Source organism: Melanerpes formicivorus, unplaced genomic scaffold (assembly GCF_026170545.1).
Source record: "Melanerpes formicivorus ecotype bairdi unplaced genomic scaffold, bMelFor1.0.p_v2 SCAF_16, whole genome shotgun sequence".
In the NCBI taxonomy this organism is placed as follows: domain Eukaryota; kingdom Metazoa; phylum Chordata; class Aves; order Piciformes; family Picidae; genus Melanerpes; species Melanerpes formicivorus.
This window is the reverse complement of record NW_027142368.1, coordinates 17304392-17329702: the sequence shown is the minus strand read 5'-3', so window position 1 is coordinate 17329702 and position 25311 is coordinate 17304392. Positions and strand designations below refer to the sequence as shown.

At 68.6% G+C, this 25311-nt stretch overlaps 3 protein-coding genes across 3 annotated transcripts; 1 reads left to right on the top strand and 2 right to left on the bottom strand.

The window, feature by feature from the left end:
• The first annotated feature begins 3271 nt into the window (after positions 1–3271).
• Positions 3272–6652, top strand: LRRC55 (leucine rich repeat containing 55). Its single transcript, XM_068148630.1, is given in 3 exon segments — positions 3272–3307; positions 3309–3885; positions 3964–6652. Coding segments are annotated over 3 exon segments (849 nt in total). The 3' UTR covers positions 4200–6652.
• Positions 6653–10127: 3475 nt separating this feature from the next.
• On the bottom strand, positions 10128–11661 carry APLNR (apelin receptor). The gene has a single exon (XM_068148629.1). The coding sequence runs from the start codon at positions 11472–11474 to the stop codon at positions 10359–10361; it is 1116 nt and encodes a 371-aa protein (XP_068004730.1). The 5' UTR covers positions 11475–11661; the 3' UTR covers positions 10128–10358.
• A 2669-nt stretch (positions 11662–14330) lies between these two features.
• On the bottom strand, positions 14331–25189 carry TNKS1BP1 (tankyrase 1 binding protein 1). Its single transcript, XM_068148474.1, is given in 13 exon segments — positions 14331–14593; positions 14794–14858; positions 15314–15480; positions 16049–16188; positions 16418–16547; positions 16668–16989; positions 17562–20425; positions 20588–21461; positions 21463–21857; positions 22557–22629; positions 23131–23779; positions 23916–24032; positions 25051–25189. Coding segments are annotated over 11 exon segments (5751 nt in total). The 5' UTR covers positions 23992–24032; positions 25051–25189; the 3' UTR covers positions 14331–14593; positions 14794–14797.
• Between the last annotated feature and the right edge of the window lie 122 nt (positions 25190–25311).

The following is a 25311-nucleotide window of genomic DNA, read 5'->3' as shown; positions in this document are numbered from 1 at the left end:
TTCTGTACCATCCTGGCACAGGTAGCCCTCACCAGCCCCCAGGCCTCTGGAGCTGTGGTGCTGGAGGCCTGGTGGGAGCTGCAGCCCCCTGCCCCAGCTGGGGCTTCTCACACTCCCTGACCTCTGCACCTCTTTCTCTTGGTTCTATTTCCCCTTTCTCAGCTCTGGCTCCTTCCTGCTCACGCTGCAGCAGGGGGGTGTGCAGCTCCAGCCCCTGTGGAACCCAAGGGCTCAGTTGGCAGTGGGGACAGGAGAGGATCCATGGTGCTCACCAGCAGCTCCTCCCTGGCACAGGCAGCTGTGTGGCCCTGGCCTCACCCCCAGCCCCAGGTGCTGGAGTGGAGGTTGGTACCATGACCCTCCTGGGGCTGGAGGTGCTACCTGGGTGTCCCTGGGGCTGACCCACTGTGCTGGGGGCCAAGAGGGTGCTGTGAGGAGCCCCACAGCTCCTGCTGCCGCTTCAGGCTGCCAAGTGAGTGCCATGGTGCCCAAGGCCGTGCCCAGGAGGCCAGGACCTCTCCTGCTCTTGATCCACAGCTGCACCCAGCTGGCAGGAGAAGAGCTGTGCCTCTTCCTCTTCCCTCCTCCTCTCCACTTGGATGCAAAGGGCTTCACCGAGGGGAGCCCTCGGCTGCTGCCTGCCCTGGAAGAGATGCAGCCCTGCAGCAGCCTTACCGAGACTGGCTCCTGGGCCCCCTCCTGGGCCCCCTCCTGGCTCCTGGGGCTCGGTGGAGCCTGCCTGGCGGCCGCGGGGCTAAACTAGCACTGCCAGAAGGCTTCCTGCTGCCAACACCTCCCCAGAAATGACCCCCCCAGAAGGGGACAAGGGGCTGGAAGCACGCTTGGAGACACCCCCCTGCGGCCTCCCGGGGGGGGTCTGCTTCAGAAATGCCATCCCAGGGGGGCTGGGCTCCCGTGGGTGGGCTGGGGGGGGGGTCAGCACAGACTCCTTCCCCCTCCAACAAGCGGGGGGCAGTTCCTGCAGGGAGGTGTCCCTGGGGCTGTGACCTCAAGGATGGGGCAAGGGGGCCCGAAGTGAGCTCTGCTTGGCGGGCAGGGGCAATTCCCTGAGCTGTTTGCTGCCAGCGTGGCCTGAAACGCTGGGGGTGGGAACGCCTCGGCGCTAATCGATGCTGGGAGGAGCTGCGCAGCCAGGCTCGGGGCTTATCGCTAATTGCGTGTCTGTGGGAGCCGCAGCTGGCTCCTGGGATGTCTGGGTGGCTTCGGCTCCTGGAGTTTCCCTGGAAGCCTGCTCGGAGCCCGGGCGCCGAGCCACAGCGCTGGGCACCGGCTGGCTGCAGCCGTCCCGGGGGGGCGGCGAGCAGGCAGCCCCCGGCGCCGCAGCTGGCACACCGGGACCGGCTCCGGAGGGGCAAGGAGCAACCCCAAAACATCAAACCCTGGAGCTCCCCCACCCCCCAGTGAGGGCAGGCTGGCTTTGGAAGAGTCTCCTTCCTAAATGTGCCCCAGCCAGGCTGCTGCGACGCCCCCCAGGGAGTCGTGGGCATCCTGCTGCCCCGAGAGCCGTGGCCAAAAGCTGGCAGGGGGCAGTGGGGCAGCCGGCTCCAGCCCCTCCCCAGCCAAAAGAGGAAGGGGAGAAGGGGATCAGAGTCATTCTGCTGGCGTGGAGCAAAACAATGAACATCAACCTGAGACTCCTTCCAGGTCTGCGAGCAGGAAAACAAAACCACACCACCGCCAAAGCAGGTTCCAGCCTGGGGGGCTGGAGGGGAGCTGTGAGCTGGGGGGATTTGAGCGGGGGAGGGGAATGGCAGCCCCCAGCCCTGCCCCCCCCCCCCCCCCCAGCCAGCACTCGGGGTGAAAACACCCTCGAACGTCACTCCTGGCGTGATCCCGGCTCCCTCGCTCCCGTGCCGAGCCTGCTCTTGTTTCCCGAGGCCGGGAAGCCCTGATTCACCCCAGCCCGCGGGGGTGCTGCCCGGGGCCGAGGGGTGCAGGGGAGGCTGGGGACAAGCCGAGCCTGTGGCAGGGAGCAGGGCGCTGCCCCTCTCCCCGCTCCCCCCTGCCCCCACGCCTCGGCCTGGGGTGCCGGTGCCCCCCGGCTGGGAGCTGTCCCCCGAGTGGGGGCACTTCCACCCTCCGCTGCCGTCTCCATCCCTCGGCGGCTCAGCATCCTGCTCTCCTGTTGCTCAGAGATGTGGAGGCAGTTGCTAAGAGACACCGAAACGTCAGCATCTGGCCCTCAAGGAAAAAAAAGAGGAGAAAAAAAAGAGAGACAGAGAAAGAGAGAGACAAGGGAGGGCGAGGAGGAGGAGGGGAGGAAGGAGGTGGGGAAAGACCTGCTCCCATCGCCAGGCTCGGCAGCAGCCTTGGCCGTGGCTGCGGGAGCCACCTGCCCAACCTGGTGGCCTCGGGGGTGAGGGCGGCTGCCCGAGGGACCTCCCCAGCTCACCACTAGACCCCCACTCGCCCCCCAGCCAGCGTGAGTACCTCGGGGACCCCTGAACCGCTGCAGGGGTGGGAGGGCTGAAGGGGAAAGGGGCGGTGGGGAGGGCGGGGGTGGCAGTCGTGTCCCCCTGGCACAATGGGGAACGGATGGAGCCAGGGAGGGTTTGGGCGAGGGAGGGTGGAGGAAAGATGGCCAGGAGGTGGGGGCGCGACAGTAGGCCTGGGGGTGCCTAGGAAGGCTGCTGAGGGGCTGATCCTCACACAACAAGGGTGCCAGTGGGTGAGCCGGGAGCAGGCAGGGGGCTGGGCAGTGAGCAACCCCCTGGCTCTGCCCACCACCAGCTGGCATGGGCTGACCAAGGTCAGTCAGGTGGGGGGGGGGCTCTTTCTCGGCCAAAATCCTTGGAGAGGGGCACAGAGGAGCGGGATGGCCCTGGCATGGGGGGTATGGGGAGGTTGTGGGTGCCCCACGCAGACACCCTGAGCTGCGCGAACCACAGAGCCCACCCCCCACCAGGGTGCGTGGCTGCCGTGGCTGCCATGGCTTCCCTCTGCCCCTCTTCCTCGCAGGCAGCCCAGCACGGCCGGACGCCGGCCCCACCAGTGCCCAGGGGCTTGCCACCCGCCGTGCTTCCCGGGGGATTTAGTGTGCGCCCCCCGGATGCCACCAGGATGCCCGGAGCGTTGCTGAGCTAGCTCAGAGCCCGGCCCCGCTCCTGAACGGCCCCGCGGGCAGCCCCTGGCGTGAGCGGGCAGCCCCTGGCGTGAGCGGGCAGCGTGCGGCACTTCCCCCGCGGTGGGATGGCCTCCGCCGCCCCGTGAGGGTCCAGCCCCCCAGGTGAGGTCCCCCCGCCGCCCCGCCATGCTGCTGGGCCCCTGGCTGGTGGCGGCAGCGGCGGGTGGCGGCGGCGGGCGCCGGGGCAGGCTGCCCGGTGCTGTGCACGTGCCGCGGGCAGGCGGTGGACTGCAGCGGGCAGAGGCTCTTCTCGGTGCCCCCCGAGCTGCCGCTGGACACCAGCAACCTCAGCCTGGCTCACAACCGCATCGCCAGCATCCCGCCCGGGTACCTGGCCTGCTACAGCCAGCTGCGCGCCCTCGACCTGCGCAACAACTCCCTGTCGGCGCTGCCCGCCGGGCTCTTCGCGGGCGCCCGGCGCCTGGCACACCTCGACCTCAGCCACAACAACTTCAGCCTGGTGCCCGCCGATATGTTCCTGGAGGCCAGCGGGCTGCTGCGCCTCGACCTCAGCCACAACCCCGGCCTGCGCCGCCTCCACCCCCACGGCTTCCGCGGGCTGGCGCAGCTGCGGGAGCTGGACCTCAGCTACGGGGGGCTCTCGGCTATCAGCCTGGACACCCTGGAGGGGCTGCCGGGGCTGGTGGGCCTCCGCCTGGGGGGCAACCCCTGGGTGTGCGGCTGCGCCATGGAGCCCCTCCTCAAGTGGCTGCGGGGACGCATCCAGCGCTGCGCCTCGGGTAGGTGCCCCGGGGCCCAGCACCCTCGCCCGCCCCGCCCGCGGGGGTGCCCCGGCCCTGACGCCGCTCCCCCGGCAGATCCGCAGCTGGCCGAGTGCCAGGCGCCCCCCGAGGTGGCCGGAGCCCCCCTGCTCTCGCTGACGGAGGAGAGCTTCCAGGCTTGCCACCTCACGCTGACGCTGGACGACTATCTCTTCATCGCCTTCGTCGGCTTCGTCGTCTCCATAGCTTCGGTGGCCACCAACTTCCTGCTGGGCATCACTGCCAACTGCTGCCACCGCTGGAGCAAGGCCAGTGAAGATGAGGACGTTTAGGCAGCCGCTGCTGTCACCGCCGACGTCCCTCCGCCCCGGTGGGGACCCCTGACTGTGCCTTGTCCTCGTCCCCTCCCGCCAGCCCCCGTGCTGGGGCGGCCCTTGTGGCACCGATCCGGCTGCGGCAGGGGACACTGGGGGACAGATCCTCCTCTTCCTCTTGCCACAAAACAAGGAATTTTTGCCCCCTTCAGCACCTTGAGCTTGGAGACCCCACCCCCCATTTCCGCTGCCCAGGGCCGGCGGGTGGCAGTGGCTGGGGGTCCTGTGAGGGTCCTGTGGGGGGTCCTGCTACCTAGTGCCAGACAGGGGGGCTGAGGGCTGCAACTGGGCACTACCCTCCCTGCTCGGGACAGAAACCCCCACAGTGGCATTTGTGTGCCTTGGGGGCCACCAATTGCCCTCCCCAGGGGAAAAGTGAGGAAATTCCCATTTCCAGCCCAAATCCAGAACTAGCAGAGCCTCCACATCCTGCCCACACTCTCCAGCCCTGCTCAGCACCTGGATGGGCGCCAAGCCCAGGACTCAGTGCCAGCACCCTCCTGCCATGGGAGAGCCCCGGGGGGCGCCTGCGCCTTGCTGCTGACACCAGGCCCTGCTGGCACAGCGCTGGGGCTGCTGTGCCCGGTGGCAGGGAGCTGCAAGCATCTCCTGGGGATGACTTTCCCAATCCTTGCCTTTCTCTTCCCAAGTCTTGCACAGGTTTGGGGCCAAGCGGGAGCCGCAGTGGGAGCCCCAGCGCCAGAGCCCTGCTCACCCGTGGGGGACGGTCAGGAGGCAGAAAGAAAGCCCAGAAAAGGATAAAAAGGGGGGGGGGGAAGGGGAAAATGACCAAAGCCAACGACCTCTCTGTGCTGGGGCAGCTGCTGGGTGCCACACCAGCACTGTGGCAGGGCCTGCAGCATCACAGGGGGGCTGGGGGGCTGACACCTCCCTGGCGTCTGCCCATGGGATGGGTTTCTCTCCTCACTGTGCCCCCTCCCAGCGTGGTGACAGAGGGTGACTGTGGGTGCAGGTTGAAACCAAACCAATGGAAGAAAGGAGAGAAAGGGGGAAGGAGGCAGTGGACTGGCTCGGAGGTGTCACCACTCCCACTGCTGAGCACCCCCCTGGGCTGGAACACACCACAGAGGCTGGGTGCACAATGGGCATCACCCTGGTGCTGTGCCAGGAGAGACCCTGTAGGGTGTGGCCTGGCTCAGGGACCTGGACCCCTTGCCAGATCCTGAGCCGAGCCAGGACCAGATGAGTGAGCCACGATGAGCCACTCAGCTGTGGTGGGCAGGGCTGCACCCATGGGGACGTGGAGCCCGTGCAGCAGATGCACTCCTAGCATGGCTGTATCCCCAGCCCAGCGCCCACAGCAGGGCAGCAGCCTGGCACCCTGGCACTGGGGCTCTTTTTTCTTTATTTTCTCCTTGCCCCCCCTTTTTGGTGAGTCTGAGACACTCCCAGCACCCTCTGGCTCCCCAGGAGCAGCAGCGCCCCCGCGCCGTCCCGGCACAGCGCGCAGCAGAGGAACGAGAGCCCAGCGCCTGCCCTCCTGCCAGACCCCAGTGCCCTCCTGCAGCACAGCTGGGTGGGCCTTGCATGGCAGGATCCAGCTCTGGCTGCCTGGTTCTGCCCGGTGCCAGGCCACGGGGTGCTGAGAGCCCTGATGGGTGTCCCTGTAGCACGGCCACCGCCTGCCCGGCAGCGAGACTGGGAGAGGCCAGCACGGGGGCGCCGTGCCCCTGCCTGGCTGCTCCTGCCCCTTGCCTCGGCCTCAGCCTCCTTCGCTTTGGTAAAATCTTCTTGTCTTCGTTGGAGTTTTATTTCTGTCTTTTTAGTTATTGTTTTATTTATTTTTCTCTCTCCTTTCCTTTCCTTTCCTTTCCTTTCCTTTCCTTTCCTTTCCTTTCCTTTCCTTTCCTTTCCTTTCCTTTCCTTTCCTTTCCTTTCCTTTCCTTTCCTTTCCTTTCCTTTCCTTTCCTTTCCTTTCCTTTCCTTTCCTTTCCTTTCCTTTCCCTCTTTTCTTTTCTTTTCTTTTCTTTTCTTTTCTTTTCTTTTCTTTTCTTTTCTTTTCTTTTCTTTTCTTTTCTTTTCTTTTCTTTTCTTTTCTTTTCTTTTCTTTTCTTTTCTTTTCTTATTTTATTTTATTTTTTCTCTTCTCTTCTCTTCTCTTCTCTTCTCTTCTCTTCTCTTCTCTTCTCTTCTCTTCTCTTCTCTTCTCTTCTCTTCTCTTCTCTTCTCTTCTCTTCTCTTCTCTTCTCTTCTCTTCTCTTCTTCTTTTCTTTTTCTTTTTTCCCCCTCTTCTCTCCCTTCCCCTCACCCACCCAGGTGTCCCACCAGGGCAGCGTGGGGCGGGGGAAGGGAGCAGAGCCCACCCCCTGCCCCGGTCTTTGTACAGAGCGTTTTATACCCGCGGAGTTTTGTAAACCAGCAGCACTTTTTCAGAGCCGAACTCGACAATAAAGAGCAGCAGCGCAGCCCGGCTCGGGGACACAGCCACGCGTGCGGCCGGGACACGCGTGAGCGAGGCCGGGGGGAGATGGTGTCCCCCCGGCTGCAGAAGGCATCAGCCGTGTTTGTCCCGGCCCGGCGCTTCCTGTTATTCCTCCGGCAGCATCTCCCGGCCCGACGGGGCCCAGCTGCCGGCAGCCAGGTCACCGCCGTGTCACCGCTCCCCGGACCCTGCTCTCGTCCGGGCGGGGGTCTGTGGGGGCCACCTCGACTGGCCGGAGCCGGGAGGTCAGGCAGCAGCTGTGCCTCGTCCGGCCGGCACCGGGGAGCAGCTGAAGGAAGCTGCCGGATGGTGCCACGGCAGGGAGGCTGCTGCTCGGTGCCATCCTACTCTCCGCGGGCTGGCAGCATCCACGGGGGCAGTTCTGGGTGCCCACTACCCTCCAGCATCCCCCGGCACTGGCACTCCACGTCCCGCTGGCCACCCACCTATCTCCCGTCCCTCCAACCTTCCCTCTCTTCATCTGTCTGTCCATCCCTCTGTACGTGCATCCATCCTGCCCTCTCTCCCAACCATTGTCCGTCCTTCCTCCCCCTCTCCATCCCTCCATCCATCCTTTCCCATACTCCATCTCCACCTCCTCCTCCCAAAACTTCCCCTCCCCCCACCTCCCCTACCCTTCTTTGTCTTTCCTCCTCCCCCCAGCCCCAGAGAGTCACACAGGAGTTTGGGGGCTACAGGACCCTCGGGGGCCCCACCCACAGCCCTTCCCAAGCCCTTCGTCCTGAACCTCTGGACCCAAGGACGAGAAAAGCCTCAAGCTCCCCCCCGTGTCCCACGGTTTTCTCTCTTTTGCCTCCTCCTGCTCCCACAAAGCCTCCGGCGCTCTCCACAGCCCTCTGCAGCTTTTCCTTCTCCTAACACAGGGACGCTCAGCCCCGAAACAGATGTTGGGGGCCAAATTTCGGGGCTATCACCCCTGGTTGGGTGTGGTGGGGGCAGTCAGGGCAGAGACCACATGAAATGTGCCCACATCCCCTGCCCCCCAGCCCCTGTTCGCACCCCACCATTGTTTCTCGTCTGCCCTGCGGGGTCCATCGGGCACTGCTCTGCCCGGCACAGCCCCGAGCCCCCAGCCCGCCTCGGTGCGGGGCTGCAGGATCCCCCATCCATCGGCTTTGGGGCGCCGTGTGAGAGCAACCCAGAGCCAGGCTGTTAGCAGGAGATCACTTCAAAGGCGACAGCCAGGGACATCTCCTGGCTTAGCACCGCGAGTGGTGGGGGAGGGGCGGGTGTCACCCTCATGCTTGTCCGCTTAGCACCCTGCAAATGCAGCTTGGGGCTGGGAGGCTTCCTGGGGTCGGGGGCTGCGGCTCCTGTCCTCATCCCTCTGCCTGTCCCCATTCCCACCCCAGCCTGCTTCATGCCTCACCCTGGGTCTTGCTGCCGGCGCCCCGCGCCCCCTCCTCCCAGAGACCCCCGTATGGAGCAGGCTCCCTTTGTCCAGCGCCACGCCCCGGTGTCACACGGCTTGGGGACATCTGGACGTGTCCCCAGACCCCGGCCGAGGCTGCAGCCGACCCAGAACCCCAAGTGTCACTTTTGGGGGATTGAAGATCTCTACACTCCCCCCGGGGAGCACCCCACGCACCCCACCCCCCTTATCCCCCAACCCCGGGCTTGCTGAGGATGCAGTGGGCAGGGTCCTGCTCCCCACCCCTCCTGCCCCCCCCCCATCTTCCTCGCTGCTGCCGCAGGAAGACAACACCTTCCTTATCTCCTTCCGACGGGTGGTCCGGGCCCCGCCGACCCCTCCCCCCAGCGCCGGCCTCTCTGTTTTTCCGAAGTGTCCCCGCGCCCCCCCCCCCGAGACTCCTCAGCGCAGCGCTTCCCTCCGGGAAGGGAAAGGGAAATCTCCCAGCGGCGGGCACAGCCCCGGCTCCTGGCAGCTAGCCCGCGATCGCTTCCGTGCCCAGCGCCGGAGGAAGCCGCCCGCACGGCTCCCGCCGCTCAGCGGGGGTCCTGAGAGCCCCCCGAAGACGCTGGGGCCTGGGGGTGGGGATGGAGGAGTGAAGGGATTGAGGGGATAAGGAATGGCAGAGTGGAAGGAGGGATGGAGAGATCAAGGGATGGAGGAGTGGAGGGATGGAGATACAGAGGAAGGGAAGGATGGATAGAGAGAGGGAGGGACAGAGGGAGGGAGGAATGGAGGGAGGGAGGAATGGATGGATGGATGGATGGATGGATGGATGGATGGATGGATGGATGGATGGATGGGTGGATGAGCAGTGTCAAGGATTCCCTCCAGGGCAAGTCAGCATGGAAGACATCTTTGTAAATGCTTCTCCCTGTTGTAGCCTCAGCTGCAGCATTTCCATTCCCCCAGCCTCACTCCAGCTCTTAGACCAAAGCTGAACCCTGGGGGAACACCCCAAAGATCAGGTCCAGGTGGATGGAAAGAGCTCCAAAGCTGCCACAGCAGGCACCCTGTCCACCCATAGCCCCTTCCACATTTACTGCTTCAAGACAAAGGACTGTCCCCACGGGAGGTGACTCGGCCTGGGCTGCCTCCCAGAATTAGGTGGTGGCAAAGTAGGGAGGTTAATGCAGCCCCCCCCCGAAAGGGAAGCTTCCCAAGGAACCCAGTAATGATCCTGCATCCTTTCCAAGTGGGAACAAAGGCCAAGGAGACAGAATAGTTCATCACCAGTAAATGAAGGATGTAAATAACGAAGAGGGGAAGATTTATTTAGAGCAAAGCCTCAGGAGGTGGTGGGGGCCGGGGGGGGGGAACAGCAGAGCAGCCATTTGGTGTCTCAGCAAACTCCTGCCTGGTGCTGACCATTGTCTTACCCAGTCCCCCAAAACCCAAACCAAATGGCCCCCAAAAGCCTCTGCCCAGTCCCAAGCAGTCCCCAGGCCCCCATCCAACCCAAAGCAGTCCCTGGTGCTGTCCCTGGGTGTTTGATGGCATCAGCAGCTCATTCTCACGCAGCAGGTGACTCACCCCAGGGCTTCTTCTGGCCTCAGATAAGAAGGAGAAAAGCCCCAGCGTGGGGTTTGGAGGGAGGAGGCTGGTGCCTGATGCAATCAGAGCTGCTGGAGGGCCTGGGGCAGGGACACTCGGGGGCTTGTAGGGTTTTTGGTGTGCAGGCAGCTGCAGCCCGGTGCCTGCAGTGCTCAGCTGCGCTGATGGGAACCTGGCATTTCCCACAGTGGCCTTTGGGGTGGAGGCTGGGGGCGTCCTGGGGGTGCTGCCCTGGGCTGGAGCCTGCAGTGTGGTTTCCAGAGGGAAGCCAGGAGGAGACACAGGCAGCTGTGGGGTGCAGAGACACGCCATAGTGCACACACATCCCACCCCCTGCTCACATGCACCCTAAAGCCCAGACGTAACTCCCCCCCCACGACCTCCATGCTGACCCAGCCCCCCCCAGCCCCGCTCCCCCCCACCCCCCAGAGGGAACTGCAGACACCTTGCTCCTTTTGTAACGAAAATTCATTTATTTGTCAAAAACCACAAAGCCCTGAGGGTGCTGGGGAGAGCTGTCCCTGCCTGAGCCCCCCACGGGCTCTGCCCAGACCCTGCCTCAGTTTCCCCATCCCGAGAGCAGTGGGAGGGGGTGTCCCCAAAGCAAGCCAGGCTCCGGGGCAAGCAGGGGGAGGTGGGTCCCCCCAAGGAGACCAGCTCGGGGGGCACTGGTGTGGATTGGTGTGGGTCAGGCACGAAAGAGCGTCTCCTGGGTGGCTTGGTCCAGCTTGCCTCCCGGGCCCGGCCCCCCCTTGCCACCGGGGGGGTGGCTGTGCCCCGAGGAGTAGCTGCCGGAGCGCTCAGGGCCGGGGCCGGGGGTCCGGCAGCAGAGGAGGGCAGCGCAGGCGTGGCGGAAGCGGGGGTCGAAGAAGGCGTAGAGGAAGGGGTTGAGGCAGCTGTTGATGTAGGCGATGCCGGTGCAGTAGGGATGGAGGTTGTTGAGGAAGGCGTGGAGGCTGCAGGACCACGGCAGCACCTCCAGGTCCATCAGCACGTAGAGGGTCTTCACCAGGTGGAAGGGCAGCCAGCAGCCCCCGAAGGCGGCCACCAGCACCGTGATGATGGTGAGCAGGCGCTTGCGCTTGCGGGGCCCCTCGGCCCGCTCCCGGTGGAAGTGGCTGGCCACGGTGCGGGCGATGAAGAAGTAGCAGGTCAGCATGACGGCGAACGGGGCCACGAAGCCCAGGGCGGTGGAGGAGAGCCCCAGCCCCACCTCCCAGGCGCCCTCCGTCCCCGGGGCAGCCAGACCCCCGTAGTCCATGTAGCAGGTTATCTTGCTGTCCCCCCCGAGGGCGGCCGCCCGCCGCAGCACCAGGGCCGGCAGGGCCAGCAGCGCTGCCAGTGCCCACAGAGCCACCGTGGCCAGCAGCCCGCTGACCCGGGAGCGCAGCTTGGCGGTGGCCAGCGGGCGGACGATGGCCAGGTAGCGGTCGAAGCTGAGCCCGGTCAGGCAGAAGACGCTGGCGTACATGTTGACGAAGACCAGGTAGCTGCTGACCTTGCAGGCGGCTGTGCCGAAGGGCCAGTGGTAGCCCAGCCAGGCGTAGGCGGCCCACAGCGGCAGCGTGGCCACGAAGGTGAGGTCGGCGGCGGCCAGGTTGGCGATGAAGGTGTCGGCCGAGCGCCGGCGGTCGCGGCCGCCCTTGAAGACGGTCCAGAGGACCAGCCCGTTGCCCGCCGTGCCCAGCAGGAAGACCAGCAGGTAGATGGCAGGGAGCAGGGACAGCGAGGGGCCCCACTCCGCGTACTCGCAGTCGGTGTCGTTGTCCCCGTAGCTGTAGGCGTCCCCTGCCGCCTCCTCCATGCCGCCGGCCACGGGCTCAGCCTGGCTCAGCTCAGCCTGGCTCAGCTCAGCCTGGCTCAGCTCAGCTTGGCTCAGCTCAGCTCAGCCTGGCTCAGCTCAGCCTGGCTCAGCTCAGCCTGGCTCAGCTCAGCTTGGCTCAGCTCAGCCTGGCTCAGCTCAGCCTGACTCAGATCAGCTTGGCTCGGCTCAGCTCATCCCGCGCCCCCAGCAGCTCCGGCCTCTGAGTCCGGCCCCGCGGGTCCCGCCGCGTTACCTCCCCTTCCTCCGCCTCCGCCCTCCTCCTTGAGGGGACAAACAGGACGGGGGGAGCCCCCGTGGGAAATTTCACAGCTCCCCCCGCCTCCATCTGCTCCTTCCCGGGGGTGTTGGCAGCTCTCACCCAGGTGTCAGGACTCAGCTCCTGCCAGAGCCCTCGGCCCCTCCTTGCCCCCGGCGGGGGTCATTCACCCTGAGCCACCTCCGGGGGCTTCCATCACCCCGAGCCGTGCCTGGCTGCGGTGCCTTTGCTCAGGGCAGCAGCCCCGGTGGGGCTGGGGGGGCTTCAAGGGCCGGGCTGGGGGGGGTCCAGCACTCGCAGGTCCAATTTGCATTCGGAGTTTCACCTCAGGGTGCAAAGGCTGCCCCCAGGGCTTGCATTTGGCGTTTGCAGCGCCGGGATGGCACCCGGGGGGAGTCGCATTTGGCGTTTGGCATCTGGAGGGTGGCATTCGGCACCCGGGGGGGCTCTGTGTGTGCGCATTCGGCAGCCGGGGGGGGGCTCTGTGTGTGCATTTGGCACTCTGGCGTTTGGCGTTTCGCACTTCCAGGCTCTGGCTGCAGCGGCGGCGGCTGCGGGGCGGCTGCGGGGCGGCTCCCGGCCGCGGGGCGCCGCTTCTGCCTCCTGCCTGCCTGTACTCAGTCAAGGGCTGGGGAGCTCCGGGAGCCCCCTCCCCAGCCCGCGAAGTGAACCCCAGGGGCCGCGGGGGGAGACCTCGCTCACTGCTCTGCGCTGGCTCCCTGTGCACAAAGGAGCAGAGGGCAGCAGCAGCAGAGCCCAGGGAGACAGAAATCACCCCAAAAGCTAACCCCTGGGCTGGGGGCAGGGGGAAGGAGGCAGCGGGGCTGAAGAGCGCCCCCGGGCGGCGGGGCTGAGCTCTCCCAACCACGGACCTGGGGGAAAGCTCCGGGAGAAGCTGGCGCTTGGCAAAGCCTGAAAGGCCCCGGGGCAGGGGGGCTCCGGCTGGGCAGGGGGCTCGGGCTGGGCAGGGACGGGAGAAGAGTCGCTGCTGGGACAGGAAATCCTGAGGAGGGCGCTGTGGAGGTGGTGAGGGCAGAACCAAGGGCTGGCAGGGAGGGAACCGAGGCAGGGAGGGCCACAGCTGGCACCACCCCCGCGCTGCATCGTGAGGAGGCTTAGGGCGGGGGTGGGCGCAGGGAGGTGAGCTCCAAGGGCTCTCCAGAGCTACAACCACCAAGGGGCACGAGCAGGGGCAGGGGGCATGGGCTGGGAGCAGCAGAGGGGCAGGGGGTGGGCACAGCAGCCACCAACCCAGGCACCCAAAGGGACCCAAAGCCTGTGCCTGGGAGAGCAGCCTGGGGCTCAAGCAGCAGAGCTGAGGCCCTGGGCAGTGCTGCAGCTGAGGGGCCCTGGGCAGGAGCTGAAACTAAAACCTGATCAAACCTGGCACCAATAATGATCAATGAGTGGGGAACAGCCAGAGCCCAGCTGAGGAGGGCAGAGCCAGGGCCAGGGCCAGGCCCAGCCTGCTGCAGCTCGGAAAGGGGCCAAGAAAGAGGGAGCTGATGAAAGCCAACAGAGCCATGGCCCCCCCGTGCCCAACAGTGCCAGCTGCTCCTCTGCCCCCTGCCAGGGTGGCACAGAGCAGGTCAAAGCCCCTCTGGCCCCACTGGGAAGGCACTGGGGATGCCAGGGGTCTGCAGGGTGCCCACTCAGCCCTGGGCACCCACAGTCCTGGGTGCTGGTGATGCCCCTGGCCGGAGCCCCCCAGGGGGTGGTGGGTGAGGGACAGGGGTGGGCAGAGGGCCTGGGAGCATGGGGAGAGCAGCAGTGGTATCAGCACAGGGCTGATAAGGAGCTCTGTTATCTGGGAGGCTGTGGGGAATGCAGGCAGGGCAGGGGGGGGTGGGGCTCTGTGAGAGGCCAGGGGCTGTGACCCCTCCCCTGCCCTTTCCCATCAAGCTCTGCCAGCAGAAGCAGCCAGGGTGGTCCCGGCCCAGGGGGCAAGATGCCCCCAGAGCAGCTGCCAGGGCTCAGCCAAGAAGCAAGGCAGGAGGGGGGGCAGCAGGTTGGGGCTGGGTGGCAGCTGCCCCTGCTCCTGCTTGGGGTGACTCCTGCACACAGCAGGTGGGCACCTGGGGGGGCAGAAAGGGCCAGAAGCATGGCTGGTGCCAGAGTGGGTGTGGGAGTTGGCACAGGTGCCAGGTGTTGGGCAGAAAGGGGGTGCAGGTACCCAGAGGTGGGGGCACAGGCACTCTGCATGCCTGGGCACAGAACCAGGGGCCTGCCCCCACGGGGGAGGTGGTGCCAGCAGGGCATCCTGTAAGGAGCTGGGTGTGGGGAAGGACACCCATGTCTGTGCCCACTGTCCTGGGAGGGGTGGTTCCAGCCCCCTCCCACCCAGGCAGCACCCACAGGTGCCCCAGGAGGCCAAGCTGGTGGCACCCTGAGCTGCAGGCAGAGCTGCAGCTCCTCCTGGTGGCACCTTCCATGCCAGCGTCCCCCCAGCCCCCCACTGCCCCCCGGGAGGGGCTGAGAGAAGAGCCAGGACCCCTCCCCACCCCGGGAGGGGCTGAGAGAAGAGCCAGGACCCCTCCCCACCCCGGGAGGGGCTGAGAGAAGAGCCAGGCCCCCCCAGACCAACCATCAGAGTTTTATTGTCCTGTGGAAGTGGCACCAAGATCCTGAGCTGCTGCTGCTCCGGCGGGGAGGGGGCAAGGGCAGGGAGCCAGGGGCCGGTGCCCACCCCCAGCCCCCGGGACAGGGACTGAGGGGACACGTGGGGGGAGGTGGCCCAGGGGCCGAGGTGGGGAGGGGAGGGGGCGGGGCAGGGGGCCGGGACAAAGTGCATAGATGTGAGGGGAGCCCCAGGCCTGCCCTGGGGCCAGCGGCGGCCACGAGCCTGGAAGAGACAAGGAGGGAGGGGGGGGACAGGGTAAGGACTCAGCCCCGGGGGAGCCCCAGCCCCAGGGGAGCCCCAGCCCCAGGGGGGCCCAGCTGGAGCTGGGGTGCTGCTGCAGGGCCCCCCCAGCCCCCTCCCTGCACACAATCCCTGCCAGCCCCCAGGGCCCCAGCCCCCGTGCCCCCCAGCTCCACACTCACCCCATCAGGGCTTCTTCTTCTTCAGCTTCAGTGCCTGCAGCCAGTGAGGGGCAGAGGCCTCAGACCTGCTGGGGTCACACAGCATCAGCCTGAGCCCCCAGAACACTCCAGGGACACAGAGTGACCCCCAGCTGCAACCAACCAACTGCTGCTCCCTGGGGGGGTTCAGGCAGGGAGGGAGGGGGAATGCAGGCAGGGCTCTGTCACCAGCCAGGGCCTTTGGGACCCCTCCCAAGCTCCCCCCAGCTGTCCAGACAACAGCTTCAGCAGAGGCTTCCCCCCCCCGCCAGCCAGCACCTGGTCCAGGCTCTGGCTACCACCAGCACCCCCCAGGCACCCTCCACACCCCCAAAGCACCCCAAACCCTCACACTCCTGGGGAGCCCACCCTCAGCAGGGCACTGCAGCAGCTGACAGCCCCCCCCCCCCCCCCCGCAGCCCCCCCCCAGCTACCCCCAGCCCCACCCCACACCCTCGGCCCCTGGTTGCCCGCCCAGGAGGGTCCCAGCCCCCCCCCTCACCCTGAGGACTTGTCAGGCTTGGGGGGCAGGGCCGGGGGCTTCCCACTCAGGCCGGGGAGCTTGCAGGACTTGGAGCGCTGCACCTGGGGGTCCCTGGCAGGGGCTCCCTTGCTGTCCCCTGGCACTGCCCCCTCCTCAGCTGAGCGGTTGCGGCCCCGCAGCTTGGCCTGGGCACAGGGCAGGGAGGGCAGTGAGGGCAGTGAGGACAGGGGGGCACAGGGCAGGGGGGGCAGGGGGGTGCAGGGCAGGGAGGGCAGGGGGGCGCAGGGCAGGGAGGGCAGGGGGGCACAGGGCAGGAGGGCACAGGGCAGGGGGATGCAGGGGGGCGCAGTGAGGGCAGGGAGGCGCAGTGAGGGCAGGGGGGCACAGTGAGGGCAGGGGGGCACAGGGCAGGGGGGGCAGTGAGGGCAGGGCAGGGAGGGCAGGGAGGCGCAGTGAGGGCAGGGGGGCACAGTGAGGGCAGGGGGGGCAGGGTAGGGGGGTGCAGGGTAGGGAGGGCAGGGGGGCGCAGGGCAGGGGGGCGCAGGGCAGGGGGGTGCAGGGCAGGGGGGGCAGTGAGGGCAGGGCAAGGAGGGCAGGGGGGCGCAGGGGGGCACTCGCCACCCGGACCCCCCCAGCCCTCCCACCGCCCTGCCCCGGCCCTGCCCACCCCCTGCCCCCCTTTCAGTCCCAGTGCCCCCCGTCTCCCCTCGCCAGGGGAGGCCCCGGGGTGCCCAGCCCCCTGCAGTGCCCTACCTTGAGGGCAGCGGCGCTGAGCCCGGGGAACAGCGGCACCCTGCCGGCCCTGCCCGGGCACGGCCGCAGCCGGCGGCTCCGGGGCTCCTCCGCCGCCTCCTCCTCCTCGTCCGACGCCGCCGGGCGGGGGGCACGAGGCTCTGGGGGGCGAGGGGGGGACGGTGCCACCCTGAGGCACCTCTGCAAGGACAGGCAGCCTCTGTCCCCCCTCCCCGCGTCCCGTCCCCCTCCCCAGGTCCCTGTCCCCCTCCGCAGTGCCTCCCCTGCTCCCCGTCCCCCTCCCTCGCTCCCCCTCCCCCTGCTGCGGCCCCCGTTGCCCCCCGGGTGCCCCCGGCGGCAGTGCCCATGCCGTGCCCATGCCCTGCTCACCGGTGGAGTCCCTGAAGAGCCAGGCGTCGTGCTCGGCGCTGGCGCGGCGCAGGGCGGGGGCGCGGTGCGGGCGCTGGCGGCCCAGGCTGGCCTTGCTGCGGTGCATGCTGCTGTCCAGCACCTCCGCGTCCTGCCGGGCACAGGGACGGCGCTGGGGAGCGCTGCCCTCGGGTACAGACCCTCCCCGGGCAGGGAGCAGAGCCCCTTGCAGCCCTGCCGGCAGGCTGGAACCTCTCCCCTCCCCACTCACCTCCAGGAAGCTGAACTCCTGCCCAGGGGGTTCCAGCGGTGCCTCGGGCTGGGAGGTGCCCACGGAGAGCCTCTTCTCCCCCCAGCTGGGTGGTCTCTCCCCATCAGGGTGGTCCAAGGGGGGTCCTTCGCTCCTTGTGTCCAGCTGGGTCCCACTGGCAGCCCCCAGCCCTGGAGGGGAGGCTCTGGTGCTCAGTGGAGGCTCTGGGGGATCCCTCTGCTCCTCAGCGGGGCTGGGTGGCTCACTCTGGGGGTGCTTTGTGGCTTGGAGGGCAATCAGGGCACTGTCCCTTGGTGGGCTGGGGTCCGGGAGAAGGGTGGGTCTGTGTGGAGAGACAAGAGGAGACCCCCCCCCAGTTACTCCAGCTCCAGCTGTCCCACAGGCCCTGCCCTGCCCCGACTGCCCTGGGACAAGCTGAGGCATGTGGCAGGGAGGCAAATGCTGCTCCTGGGTGTCCAGGGCTCTTCCCTCCCTCCCTCCCAGGGGTCCCACCAAGGGGTGGCACTTCCGGGAAGCCCTCTCCAAGCTCCTTCCCAAAGGCTGAGGCAGAATTTAGAGCCTGGGGAGGGTGAGGAGGCTGCCAGGCTCACGGAGGTTCGGGGCAGCCCCCTCCTGGGACAGAGTGAGGCCCCCCCTGCAGGGTGCCCAGCACCAGTAAGTGGCTGGGGGGAACTCCAGGTGACCAAGGGTCTGCAGGGGCAGGAGGGGGATCAGGCACAGGACACCCCACAGCCCCTGGGGTCCCCACTGCCCCCCAGAGGCTGCCAAGGAGAGGCACGGCAGGATGCCAGGACAGGGCCTCCGCGCCAGTCCCCAGCCTAGGGGGCAGGCCCCTCCCGGGGGCTGTGCTGCCCCTCCCGGGGGCTGTGCTCCCCCTGCCAGCACCCTGCTCACCTGTGCCCGGCGCCGGTGGCATCCCCTGGGCTCTGCTGCCCGCTGCTGGGCTCCTGGCTCCGCGCAGCACAGCGAGCGCTGAAGGCATCTGCCCACTGCTGGCGCCTGGCCTCCGCCTCCCGCAGCTCCCTGCTCCAGCGCAGCTCCTCCGGCCTGGCGCCGCTGCCTTCGCCCGGGGCCCGGCCCGGCCCCCCCTCGCTGCTGCCCGGGGGGCTGGGGGCACCCGAGGTGCTGAAGGATAGGTCCTGGCTGGTGCCAAGTGAGAGGTCCCCGTGCCAGTCTTCCCGGGGCTCCTGCTGGCCCCCAGACCTCATCCCACTGGGCCAGGCCCCGGAGCCACCTGGTGGCACCCTGGCACCAGAGGAGCCCAGCACCTGCTCCATGGCACCAAACTGCTCCTGGCACTGGGCTCCCCCCAGCTCTTCAGCCCAGTCTCTGCTCTTGGTGGCATCGTGCTCCTGCCCGCAGGCACTGCCCCAGCTGGGCTCCTGCACCATGGCACCTGGGACGTGGGAGCCCAGCGAGCCCCTCCTGGCACCAAAGGCCTGGCCCAGCCCAGCCTGGCTAACACCACAGCCACCAGCCCAGCTCAGCTGGCTGGGGGCAGGCTCTGCCTCTCCCTTCCCAGTGGCCACAGAGCTGTGCCCACTGGCATGGGGCAGCCTGCTGGTGCTGAACTCCCTGTCCTGGCTCTCCATGTCCTTGGTGCTGCATCCATCACCCAAGGCTGACCTGTTGGGGCTGAACTCCCTGTCCTGAGCCTCCATGTCCCTGTGCTGGGTCTCCATGTCCCTGGGCTGGGTCTCCATGTCCCTGCTGCTGTATCTGTCATCCCAGGTTGATCTGCTGGTGCTGAACTCCCTGTCCTGGCTCTCCATGTCTCTCTCATAGCTCTCCATGTCCTTGGTGCTGTATGTCTCATCCCAGGCTGACCTGCTGGTGCTGAACTCCCTGTCCTGGCTCTCCATGTCCTTGGTGCTGCATCCATCACCCAAGGCTGACCTGCTGGTGCTGAACTCCCTGTCCTGGCTCTCCATGTCCTTGCTGCTGTATGTCTCATCCCAGGCTGACCTGCTGGGGCTGAACTCCCTGTCCTGGCTCTCCACATCCTTGCTGCTGTATCTATCGTCCCAGGTTGATCTGCTGGGGCTGAATCTGCTGTCCCAGGTCTCCATGTCCCTGTCCTGGCTCTCCATGTCCCCTGTGCTGCATCTGTCACCCAAGGGTGACCTGCTGGGGCCAAACCCCCTGTCCCAGGTTTCCATGTCTCCAGTGCTGTGCTCTCTGGCTTTGGCTGGCCTGCTGGGGCTGAACTCCCTATCCTGGCTCTCCATGTCCCTGCTGCTGCCCTCACTGCCCCAGGCCAGCTGCCCAGGCCTGATCTCTCTGTCCCAGGTCTCCATGCTCGTGGTGCTGTGCTGGCTGTCCAAGGCTGACCTGCTGGGCTTGCACTCCTGGTCCTGGCTCTCCATCTCCCTGATGCCACACCTGTCACCCCATACCAGGCTGCTGGGCTTGGACTCCCCATCCCTGCTCTCCATGTCCCTGGTGCTGTGCTCGCTGGCCTCAGCCAGTGGGCTGGTGCTGAGCTCGTGGTCCTGAGCCTCCATGTCCCTTTCCTGGGCCTCCATGTCCCTGCTGCTGCATCTCTCACCCCATGGTGATTTGCTGGGGCTGAATCTGCTGCCCCAGGGCTCCACATCCCCGCTGGGGCACTTGCTGGCCTCGGCTGGTCCGCTGGGGCTGAGCTTCTGGTCCTGCTTCTCCACGTGCCTGGTGCTGTGCTCATCATCCCAGGCTGCTCTGCCGAGTTTGAGCTCCCTGTCCCAGGTCTCCAGGTCCCTGTCCTGGGCTTCCATCTCCCTAGTGTTGCATTTGTCATCCCAGGCTGGTTGGCTGGGGCTGAACTCCTGGTCCTGGCTCTCCGTGTCCCTGCTGCTGGGCTCAGTGATCCAAGCTTGTCTGGGGCTGAGCACTTGGTCCTTGTCCTGGGTCTCCACACCCCTGGTGCTGCACCTATCAGCCCAGGCTGATCTGCTGGGGTTGAAGTCCCTGTCCCAGGTCTCTGCGTCTCCGGAGCCGCGCCGGCTGGCCTGGGCTGGGCGGCTGGGGCTGAACTCCTGGTCCTGGCTCTCCATGTCCCTGCTGCTGTACTGCCTGTCCCAGCCTCTTCTGCTAGGACTCAGCTCCTGCTCTGGGCTTCCAGCATCCCCAGTGCTGGATCTGCCAGCCCAGCCCAGCGTCAAGTCCTTGCCCTTGGCATCCCTGCTGCTGTACTTGCTGGCCCAGCCCGGGGTTTGCTCCTCGTCCTTCATCTCTGGGCCATACTCAGCAGGCCAGGCAGCAGTGCTCTCCCCACCCTGGCTCTGGGGGGGCCTGGGGCCATAGCTGCTGGCCCAGCCGTGCTGCCCTTCCTGCTGCCGCCTGTGCCCCATGCTGTGGCTGCTGCCCCAGTCCACAGGCCTGGCACCGATCTCCTCCGGGCTGCCCAAGCCGCAGCCTGTGCCCCACTCAGGTTTGCCAGCGCCGAGGTCTGGGTCCTGTGGGCAGCTTTGCCCCGCACCATGGGATGGGGGCCAGTGGCTGGGGCCCAGCCTCGCCTCCCCTGCCAGCTCTGCCCCATACCCACTGTGCCAGTCACTCCTGGTGCCGCCGAAGGGCCTGGCCGGCTGGTCCCTGTCCCTGCTGCTGCCAGGGCTGTCCCAGCTTGCTTTGGTCCCAAACTCCTGGTCCTGCTCTGTCTCTCCAGGCCACTCTCTCTCCCTGGCTGCATCCTCGTGGCCCCAGTGGAAGGTGCCAGGGTGCTGAGCTCTGCCAATGCCGAATTCGCTGCACAGGTCCTTCCGTGACCAGCCCAGCAGGTCCTGGGGGAGAGAGTGTGACACGGGGGGGTCACAAGGGGCCACGGTGCCCCACCCACCCCAGTCCCCCATGCCTGCCCCCCAGCAGGCCCTGTCCCCACGGCACAGAGCCCAGCAGCACGCCCGGGCAGCCCCCGCCTGGCAGTGCCACCTGCGCCCCCTCACCTCCGAGCCCTCCGCGCGGGCAGAGCTGTGTCCTGCGGTGCGTGCCCGGGGCGATGCCAGCAGCTCCGCCAGCCAGCCCGGGTCAGCTTGGCCATCGTGGTCCTTTGGGGGGCCCTGGCCGTGGCACGGCCCACCGGGGCCCTGTGGGCTCACCGGGCAGGTGCCCACCGGTGCCCAGGGCACGGCCGAGCCGTCGGCGGGGGCGGGATCCGGGGAGGCCTGGTCCGGGGGGGTGGCTGCGATGGGGAGGCCAGGCTGAGCTGGGGGCACAGCTGGGGGCTGAGCTGGGGGCACAGCCGGGGGCTCAGCCGGGGGCTCAGCCGGGGGCTCAGCCGGGTCCTGGTCAGGCTCTGCCAGGCAGAGCGGGAAGCGGAGCTCGGTGCCACCCTGCTCCGCGCCGCCTTCATCCTCCTCCGCCGAGCCCTCAGCCTCGCGCTGGGCCACGGGACCCCCCGGGCACGGAGCCCCCTCGGAGCCACTGTCCCCTGGGGAGCACGGGGAGCTGGGGGCCGTGTCCCTCTGCCCCCCGGGAGACCCCGAGCCGCACGCCTCTGGGATGGGGGACGGCGGGGGGGACGCCGGCAGCCGAGCCCCCCAGGAGGGGAAGGTCCACTCGAAGGACTGGGAGAGGCTCCAGCCAGACTCACTGCCCAGGGAGGGCTGTGGCAGCAGGTCCCCAGGCCGGGGCAGGGCACCCAGCGAGCCCCCCAGGGCGCCCAGCCCCTGCCCCGCCGCCGGGGGCCGCAGCACACCCTCCGAGGCGCGCCGCGGCCCCGAGTCCTGGGGGGGGCACGCTGCCGGGGGGGGCGGCCGGAAGCACAGCACGGAGTCAGCAGGGCCCTCTGGGGAGCCGGGGGGGGCAGCAGGCTTTAGCCGGGGGGGGGCTGGGGGGCGGGGGCTGAGCGGCAGCCTCGGGGGAGCCAGGGGCACAGGTGGCGCTGGGGGGCAGCTCGGGGGTGCTGGGGGGGCTGGGGGAGCCCTCTCCAGGAGTGTGGGGGGAGCCAGGGGAGCGGGATGTGCCCAGCTGGGGTCCGGCCGTGGGGGACGGGGCGCCTGGGGCGGGGGGCTGAGCCAAGGACTCGGGGGAGCTGGGGGCCAGGGCTGGGGAGCCGGGGGGCAGGAGCTCCGGGGGGGCACTGGGAGAGCCAGGGGCTGAGGTGGGGGCTTTGGCAGGCTGGAAAGGAGCTCCCGGGGCAGGGTCTGGGGTCAAGCAGGCAGGGGGGCGCGGGGAGCCAGGGGGTCCGAGGGTGCCTGGCTGGAGAGCAGAGAGCTGTGGAGAGAGCCAGGGGGTGGTCACATCACTTGAGAGGAGCCTCCTGGGGGCCACCCACCCCCAAATCACAGCTCCCCTCTCCAGGGCCCCCTCCCTGCCCCACACCTGAGGCAGGAGGTGCCCATGCCCCTGCCAGCACCAGACTTGTTCCTGGATGACTCAGCCTGGGGGGCCCCCTGGCCCCACTGCCTTCACCCCACAGCCTCCCACCGATGCTCCCCTTGAGCCCTAATCCTCCAGAGACAGATGGAGAGGAAGAAATGGAAGCAGGGGGAAGTACAAAACCCCTCAGACCCAACCCCGGGGCCGGCCCCCCCTTGGCAGCGCCACCCCGGGGTGCCCGAGGTCAGCGCTGCCTGCTGGGGTGAGCTGGGCAGGCTGCCCCCGCGGTGACACCGCCCCAAGCGCAGGGAGCGAGGCTGGCAGGGGGCCCGCGGGGGCCTGCCCTGCCACATACCTGCCAGGTCACCAAACCCCAGCCGGTGACTCATGGCTGCACCCTGCCCACGCCTCGGCACCGGCGCTGGCACACGCCACCCCCTCCAGCAGCGCCTGGCCCCGCGCCCGGGGCACCAGGAGAGGAAGGCAGAGAGACGCACCCCGCAGAGAGGGAGCCCCGCAGAGACAGGAGAGCCCCGAAGGAGAGAGCCCAGCAGCAGGGCAGCCGCGGCACGGGAGGGCGAGGCGAGGACTCACGTCAGGGGGGGACGGCAGCCTCCGGCGTCCACGGGAGTGGCCGGCAGCGCTCGGGCCGGCCGGGGGGGAGCCGCTGCCGGACAGAAAGGGGCCGGGAGGGTGAATTTAAACGACCTGAGCTCCCCGCCCCGGCCACAGGATGGGGTCCGGCCAGGCCCTGCGGCCGCTGCCAAACCCCAGCGCAACCCCGGAGCCCAGCGCGGTTGGGGCTGCGGCAGGGAGGGGAAGCGGCCCCGGGTCCCTTTCCGGGCGGTTCGCGCCCCTGGGCAGCGTTTCCCGCAGCCCCTGCCTGCCCTCCCCGCAGACCGCGCTGCCGCAGCTGGCTTCTGCCCCGGCTGGGAGCGCCAGCGCGGCCCGGGGGTGCCCCTCGGCCACGATTCCAGTCCCGGGCAGTCCCCGGAGCGGCACAGCCGGCTGGCTGCCGGCCGGCAGGCGGCTCCCGGGCCCAGACATCCGCTCCTGCGGTCTGAGCAGCCCGCCCGGCACGGCCCCGCGCCCTCAGCTCCGTTATCCCTGTCCCGGCGACACCCCAGCAGCGCCACCCACTGCCCCCGGCCCCCCCCCAGCCCCTCACCTCGTCTCGGTGACCGAGCACCCGTCACCCGCCGCGCCCGGCTCGCCGGCCGCACGCTGGGGTGCCTGGGGGGCTCCGGAGGGGGCTCCGGAGGGGGCTCCGTCCGCCTCCCCGCTGGCACATCTGCGGAAGGCGGTGAAGGTCTTGGAGCCGAAGCGAGGGGAGGGCTCGGCGCAGAAGGGGGAGAGCCTGGCTCGCTCAGCGCTCCCTGGGCCCTCCCTGCTGTCCATCTTGGCCAGGATCTCCTCCACCGTGGTGCCAGGGAACCGCTCCGGCTTGCTGGCCACCGGCACCGGCGTCACCTTGAAGGAAGCCGGGCCCTTGCGGGCGGGGGGCGGTGGGGTGGGGGGCAGCTGCCCAGCGGGGCCTGGGGCCGGGTCCTCCGTGGCTGTGGCCGGAGGGGACGCGAGCCCCTTCCCGTTGTGGGTCTCAGGTGACTTGATGGTGAAGGAGGGGCGCCGGAGGGGTCCCCCAGCGCTGTGCCCCCCATAGGGCTGGGGCCCGGCCAGGCGGTTAATCTTCTCAGCAGAGGGCAGCTCCGGGCAGGGCTGCCGTGGCCCTGGCACGGGCAGGGAGGGCTTGGCTGGCACTGCAGGCTTGGGCGGCACACGGGGCTTGGGCGGCACACGGGGCTTGGGCCGAGCGGTGCCTGCGGGAAAGGAGAGCCGAAACCCCGGGTCGGGTGGGCACCACGGCCACACCGGGGCCACAGCAGGCCCTGGGCACCCCCGCGGGCGCCTCCCCAGCACAGAGCCGACAGAAGCCTGCAGCCGGCGGGGACAGACCTTTCTCAGGGCTGCCAGGCACCAGCCCGGTGCCCACAGGCGCAGCCGGGCGCAGGGGCTGCGGCTGCGAGGCCATGGCACAGCTGGGGCTGGGCAGACGCGGTGCAGGGTCAGCTCCTGCAGAGAGAGGAAGGGGAGAAGCGTTTTGGGGAGCGTCCCTTTGCCCTGCTTCTGAGGGGACCCAGCAGCACCTCCCTGCCACAGTCCTGACCTGCCAGCCGTGTGCCAAACCCTCAAGTCCACCTGTGCCAGCACCAGACACGTGCCAGCCCCTAGCGCTGCCAGTCCTCCCAGCACGGGTCCCACCCTTTGTACACCGTCCCTGGCTCACCTGTGCCAGCTGGGCACGGCAGGGTGACCCCAAACCCCTCTGCCTGTACCCCTCCTAGAGCCAGTGCGCATTTGTACCCCTGGCCCCTACCAGCAGCCCCCAGATTCCACAGGGTTCCTCTCTCCCCAGCACTGTGAACCTTCCCCAGAGCCCCCACGTGCCCACGTCCCCCCCACCAGCCTGTGCCAATGCCCCAGCCGGCTCCGCACCCCCTCCGTGCAGGCACTGGTTCGCCAGTGGCAACCCCTCCCCAAGACCCCACACCAGGCCAGCTCTACGCCTTGATTCACCCCGAGCCCCACGGGGTGTGCCAGCCCCCCCCCCGATCCCTCTGGGGCCGGCAACACCTCCCTGACCCCCCCCAGCCTGCCCTCCCTGTCCCACGTGGGACGAGGCACACTGCTCCAGTCCCCCGACCAGCCCCCCCCGGGGCGGGAGCACCCCCTGACCCCCCCGGGGCGGGAGCACCCCCTGAGCACCCCCTGCCCAGCTCCTGACCCCCCCGGGGCGGGAGCACCCCCTGAGCACCCCCTGCCCAGCTCCTGATCCCCCGGGGCCGGGAGCACCCCCTGAGCACCCCCTGCCCAGCTCCTGACCCCCCCGGGCGGGAGCGCCGCCCTCAGCTCGCGATCAGCCCCTCCCGACCCCCCGGGAGCAGCAGCCCCCCCCGAGCAGCCCCCCAGGGCCAGGCGCACCACGCTGAGCCGCGGCCAGGCTCTGCAGGAGCGCCCTGGAGGGGGGAGCGCTGCTCCGAGCCCCCGGCCCCCCGGCCCCACGGCGGGGGGGCTGCGGCGCCCCACTCACCTCCCCCGCAGCAGCCTCATGTCCGGGGTCGGCGCGGGGGGCACACGGGCGGGGGCAGCCAGGGCTGCGTCGCCCTCCCTGCGGGTCTCACGCCGCCGCTGCCTCTCCCGTGACTCACCGGGGCTGCGGGGACAGGAAAAACCCGCTCGGTGCCTCCTCCCGGCCCTGCCCGCCCCGCCCCGCCCCGCCCCCAACCCGCCGCCGGGAGCCTTGGGGCCCGTTCCGCGCCCCCGGAGCGGCGATGCGGCCGCAGGACGCGGG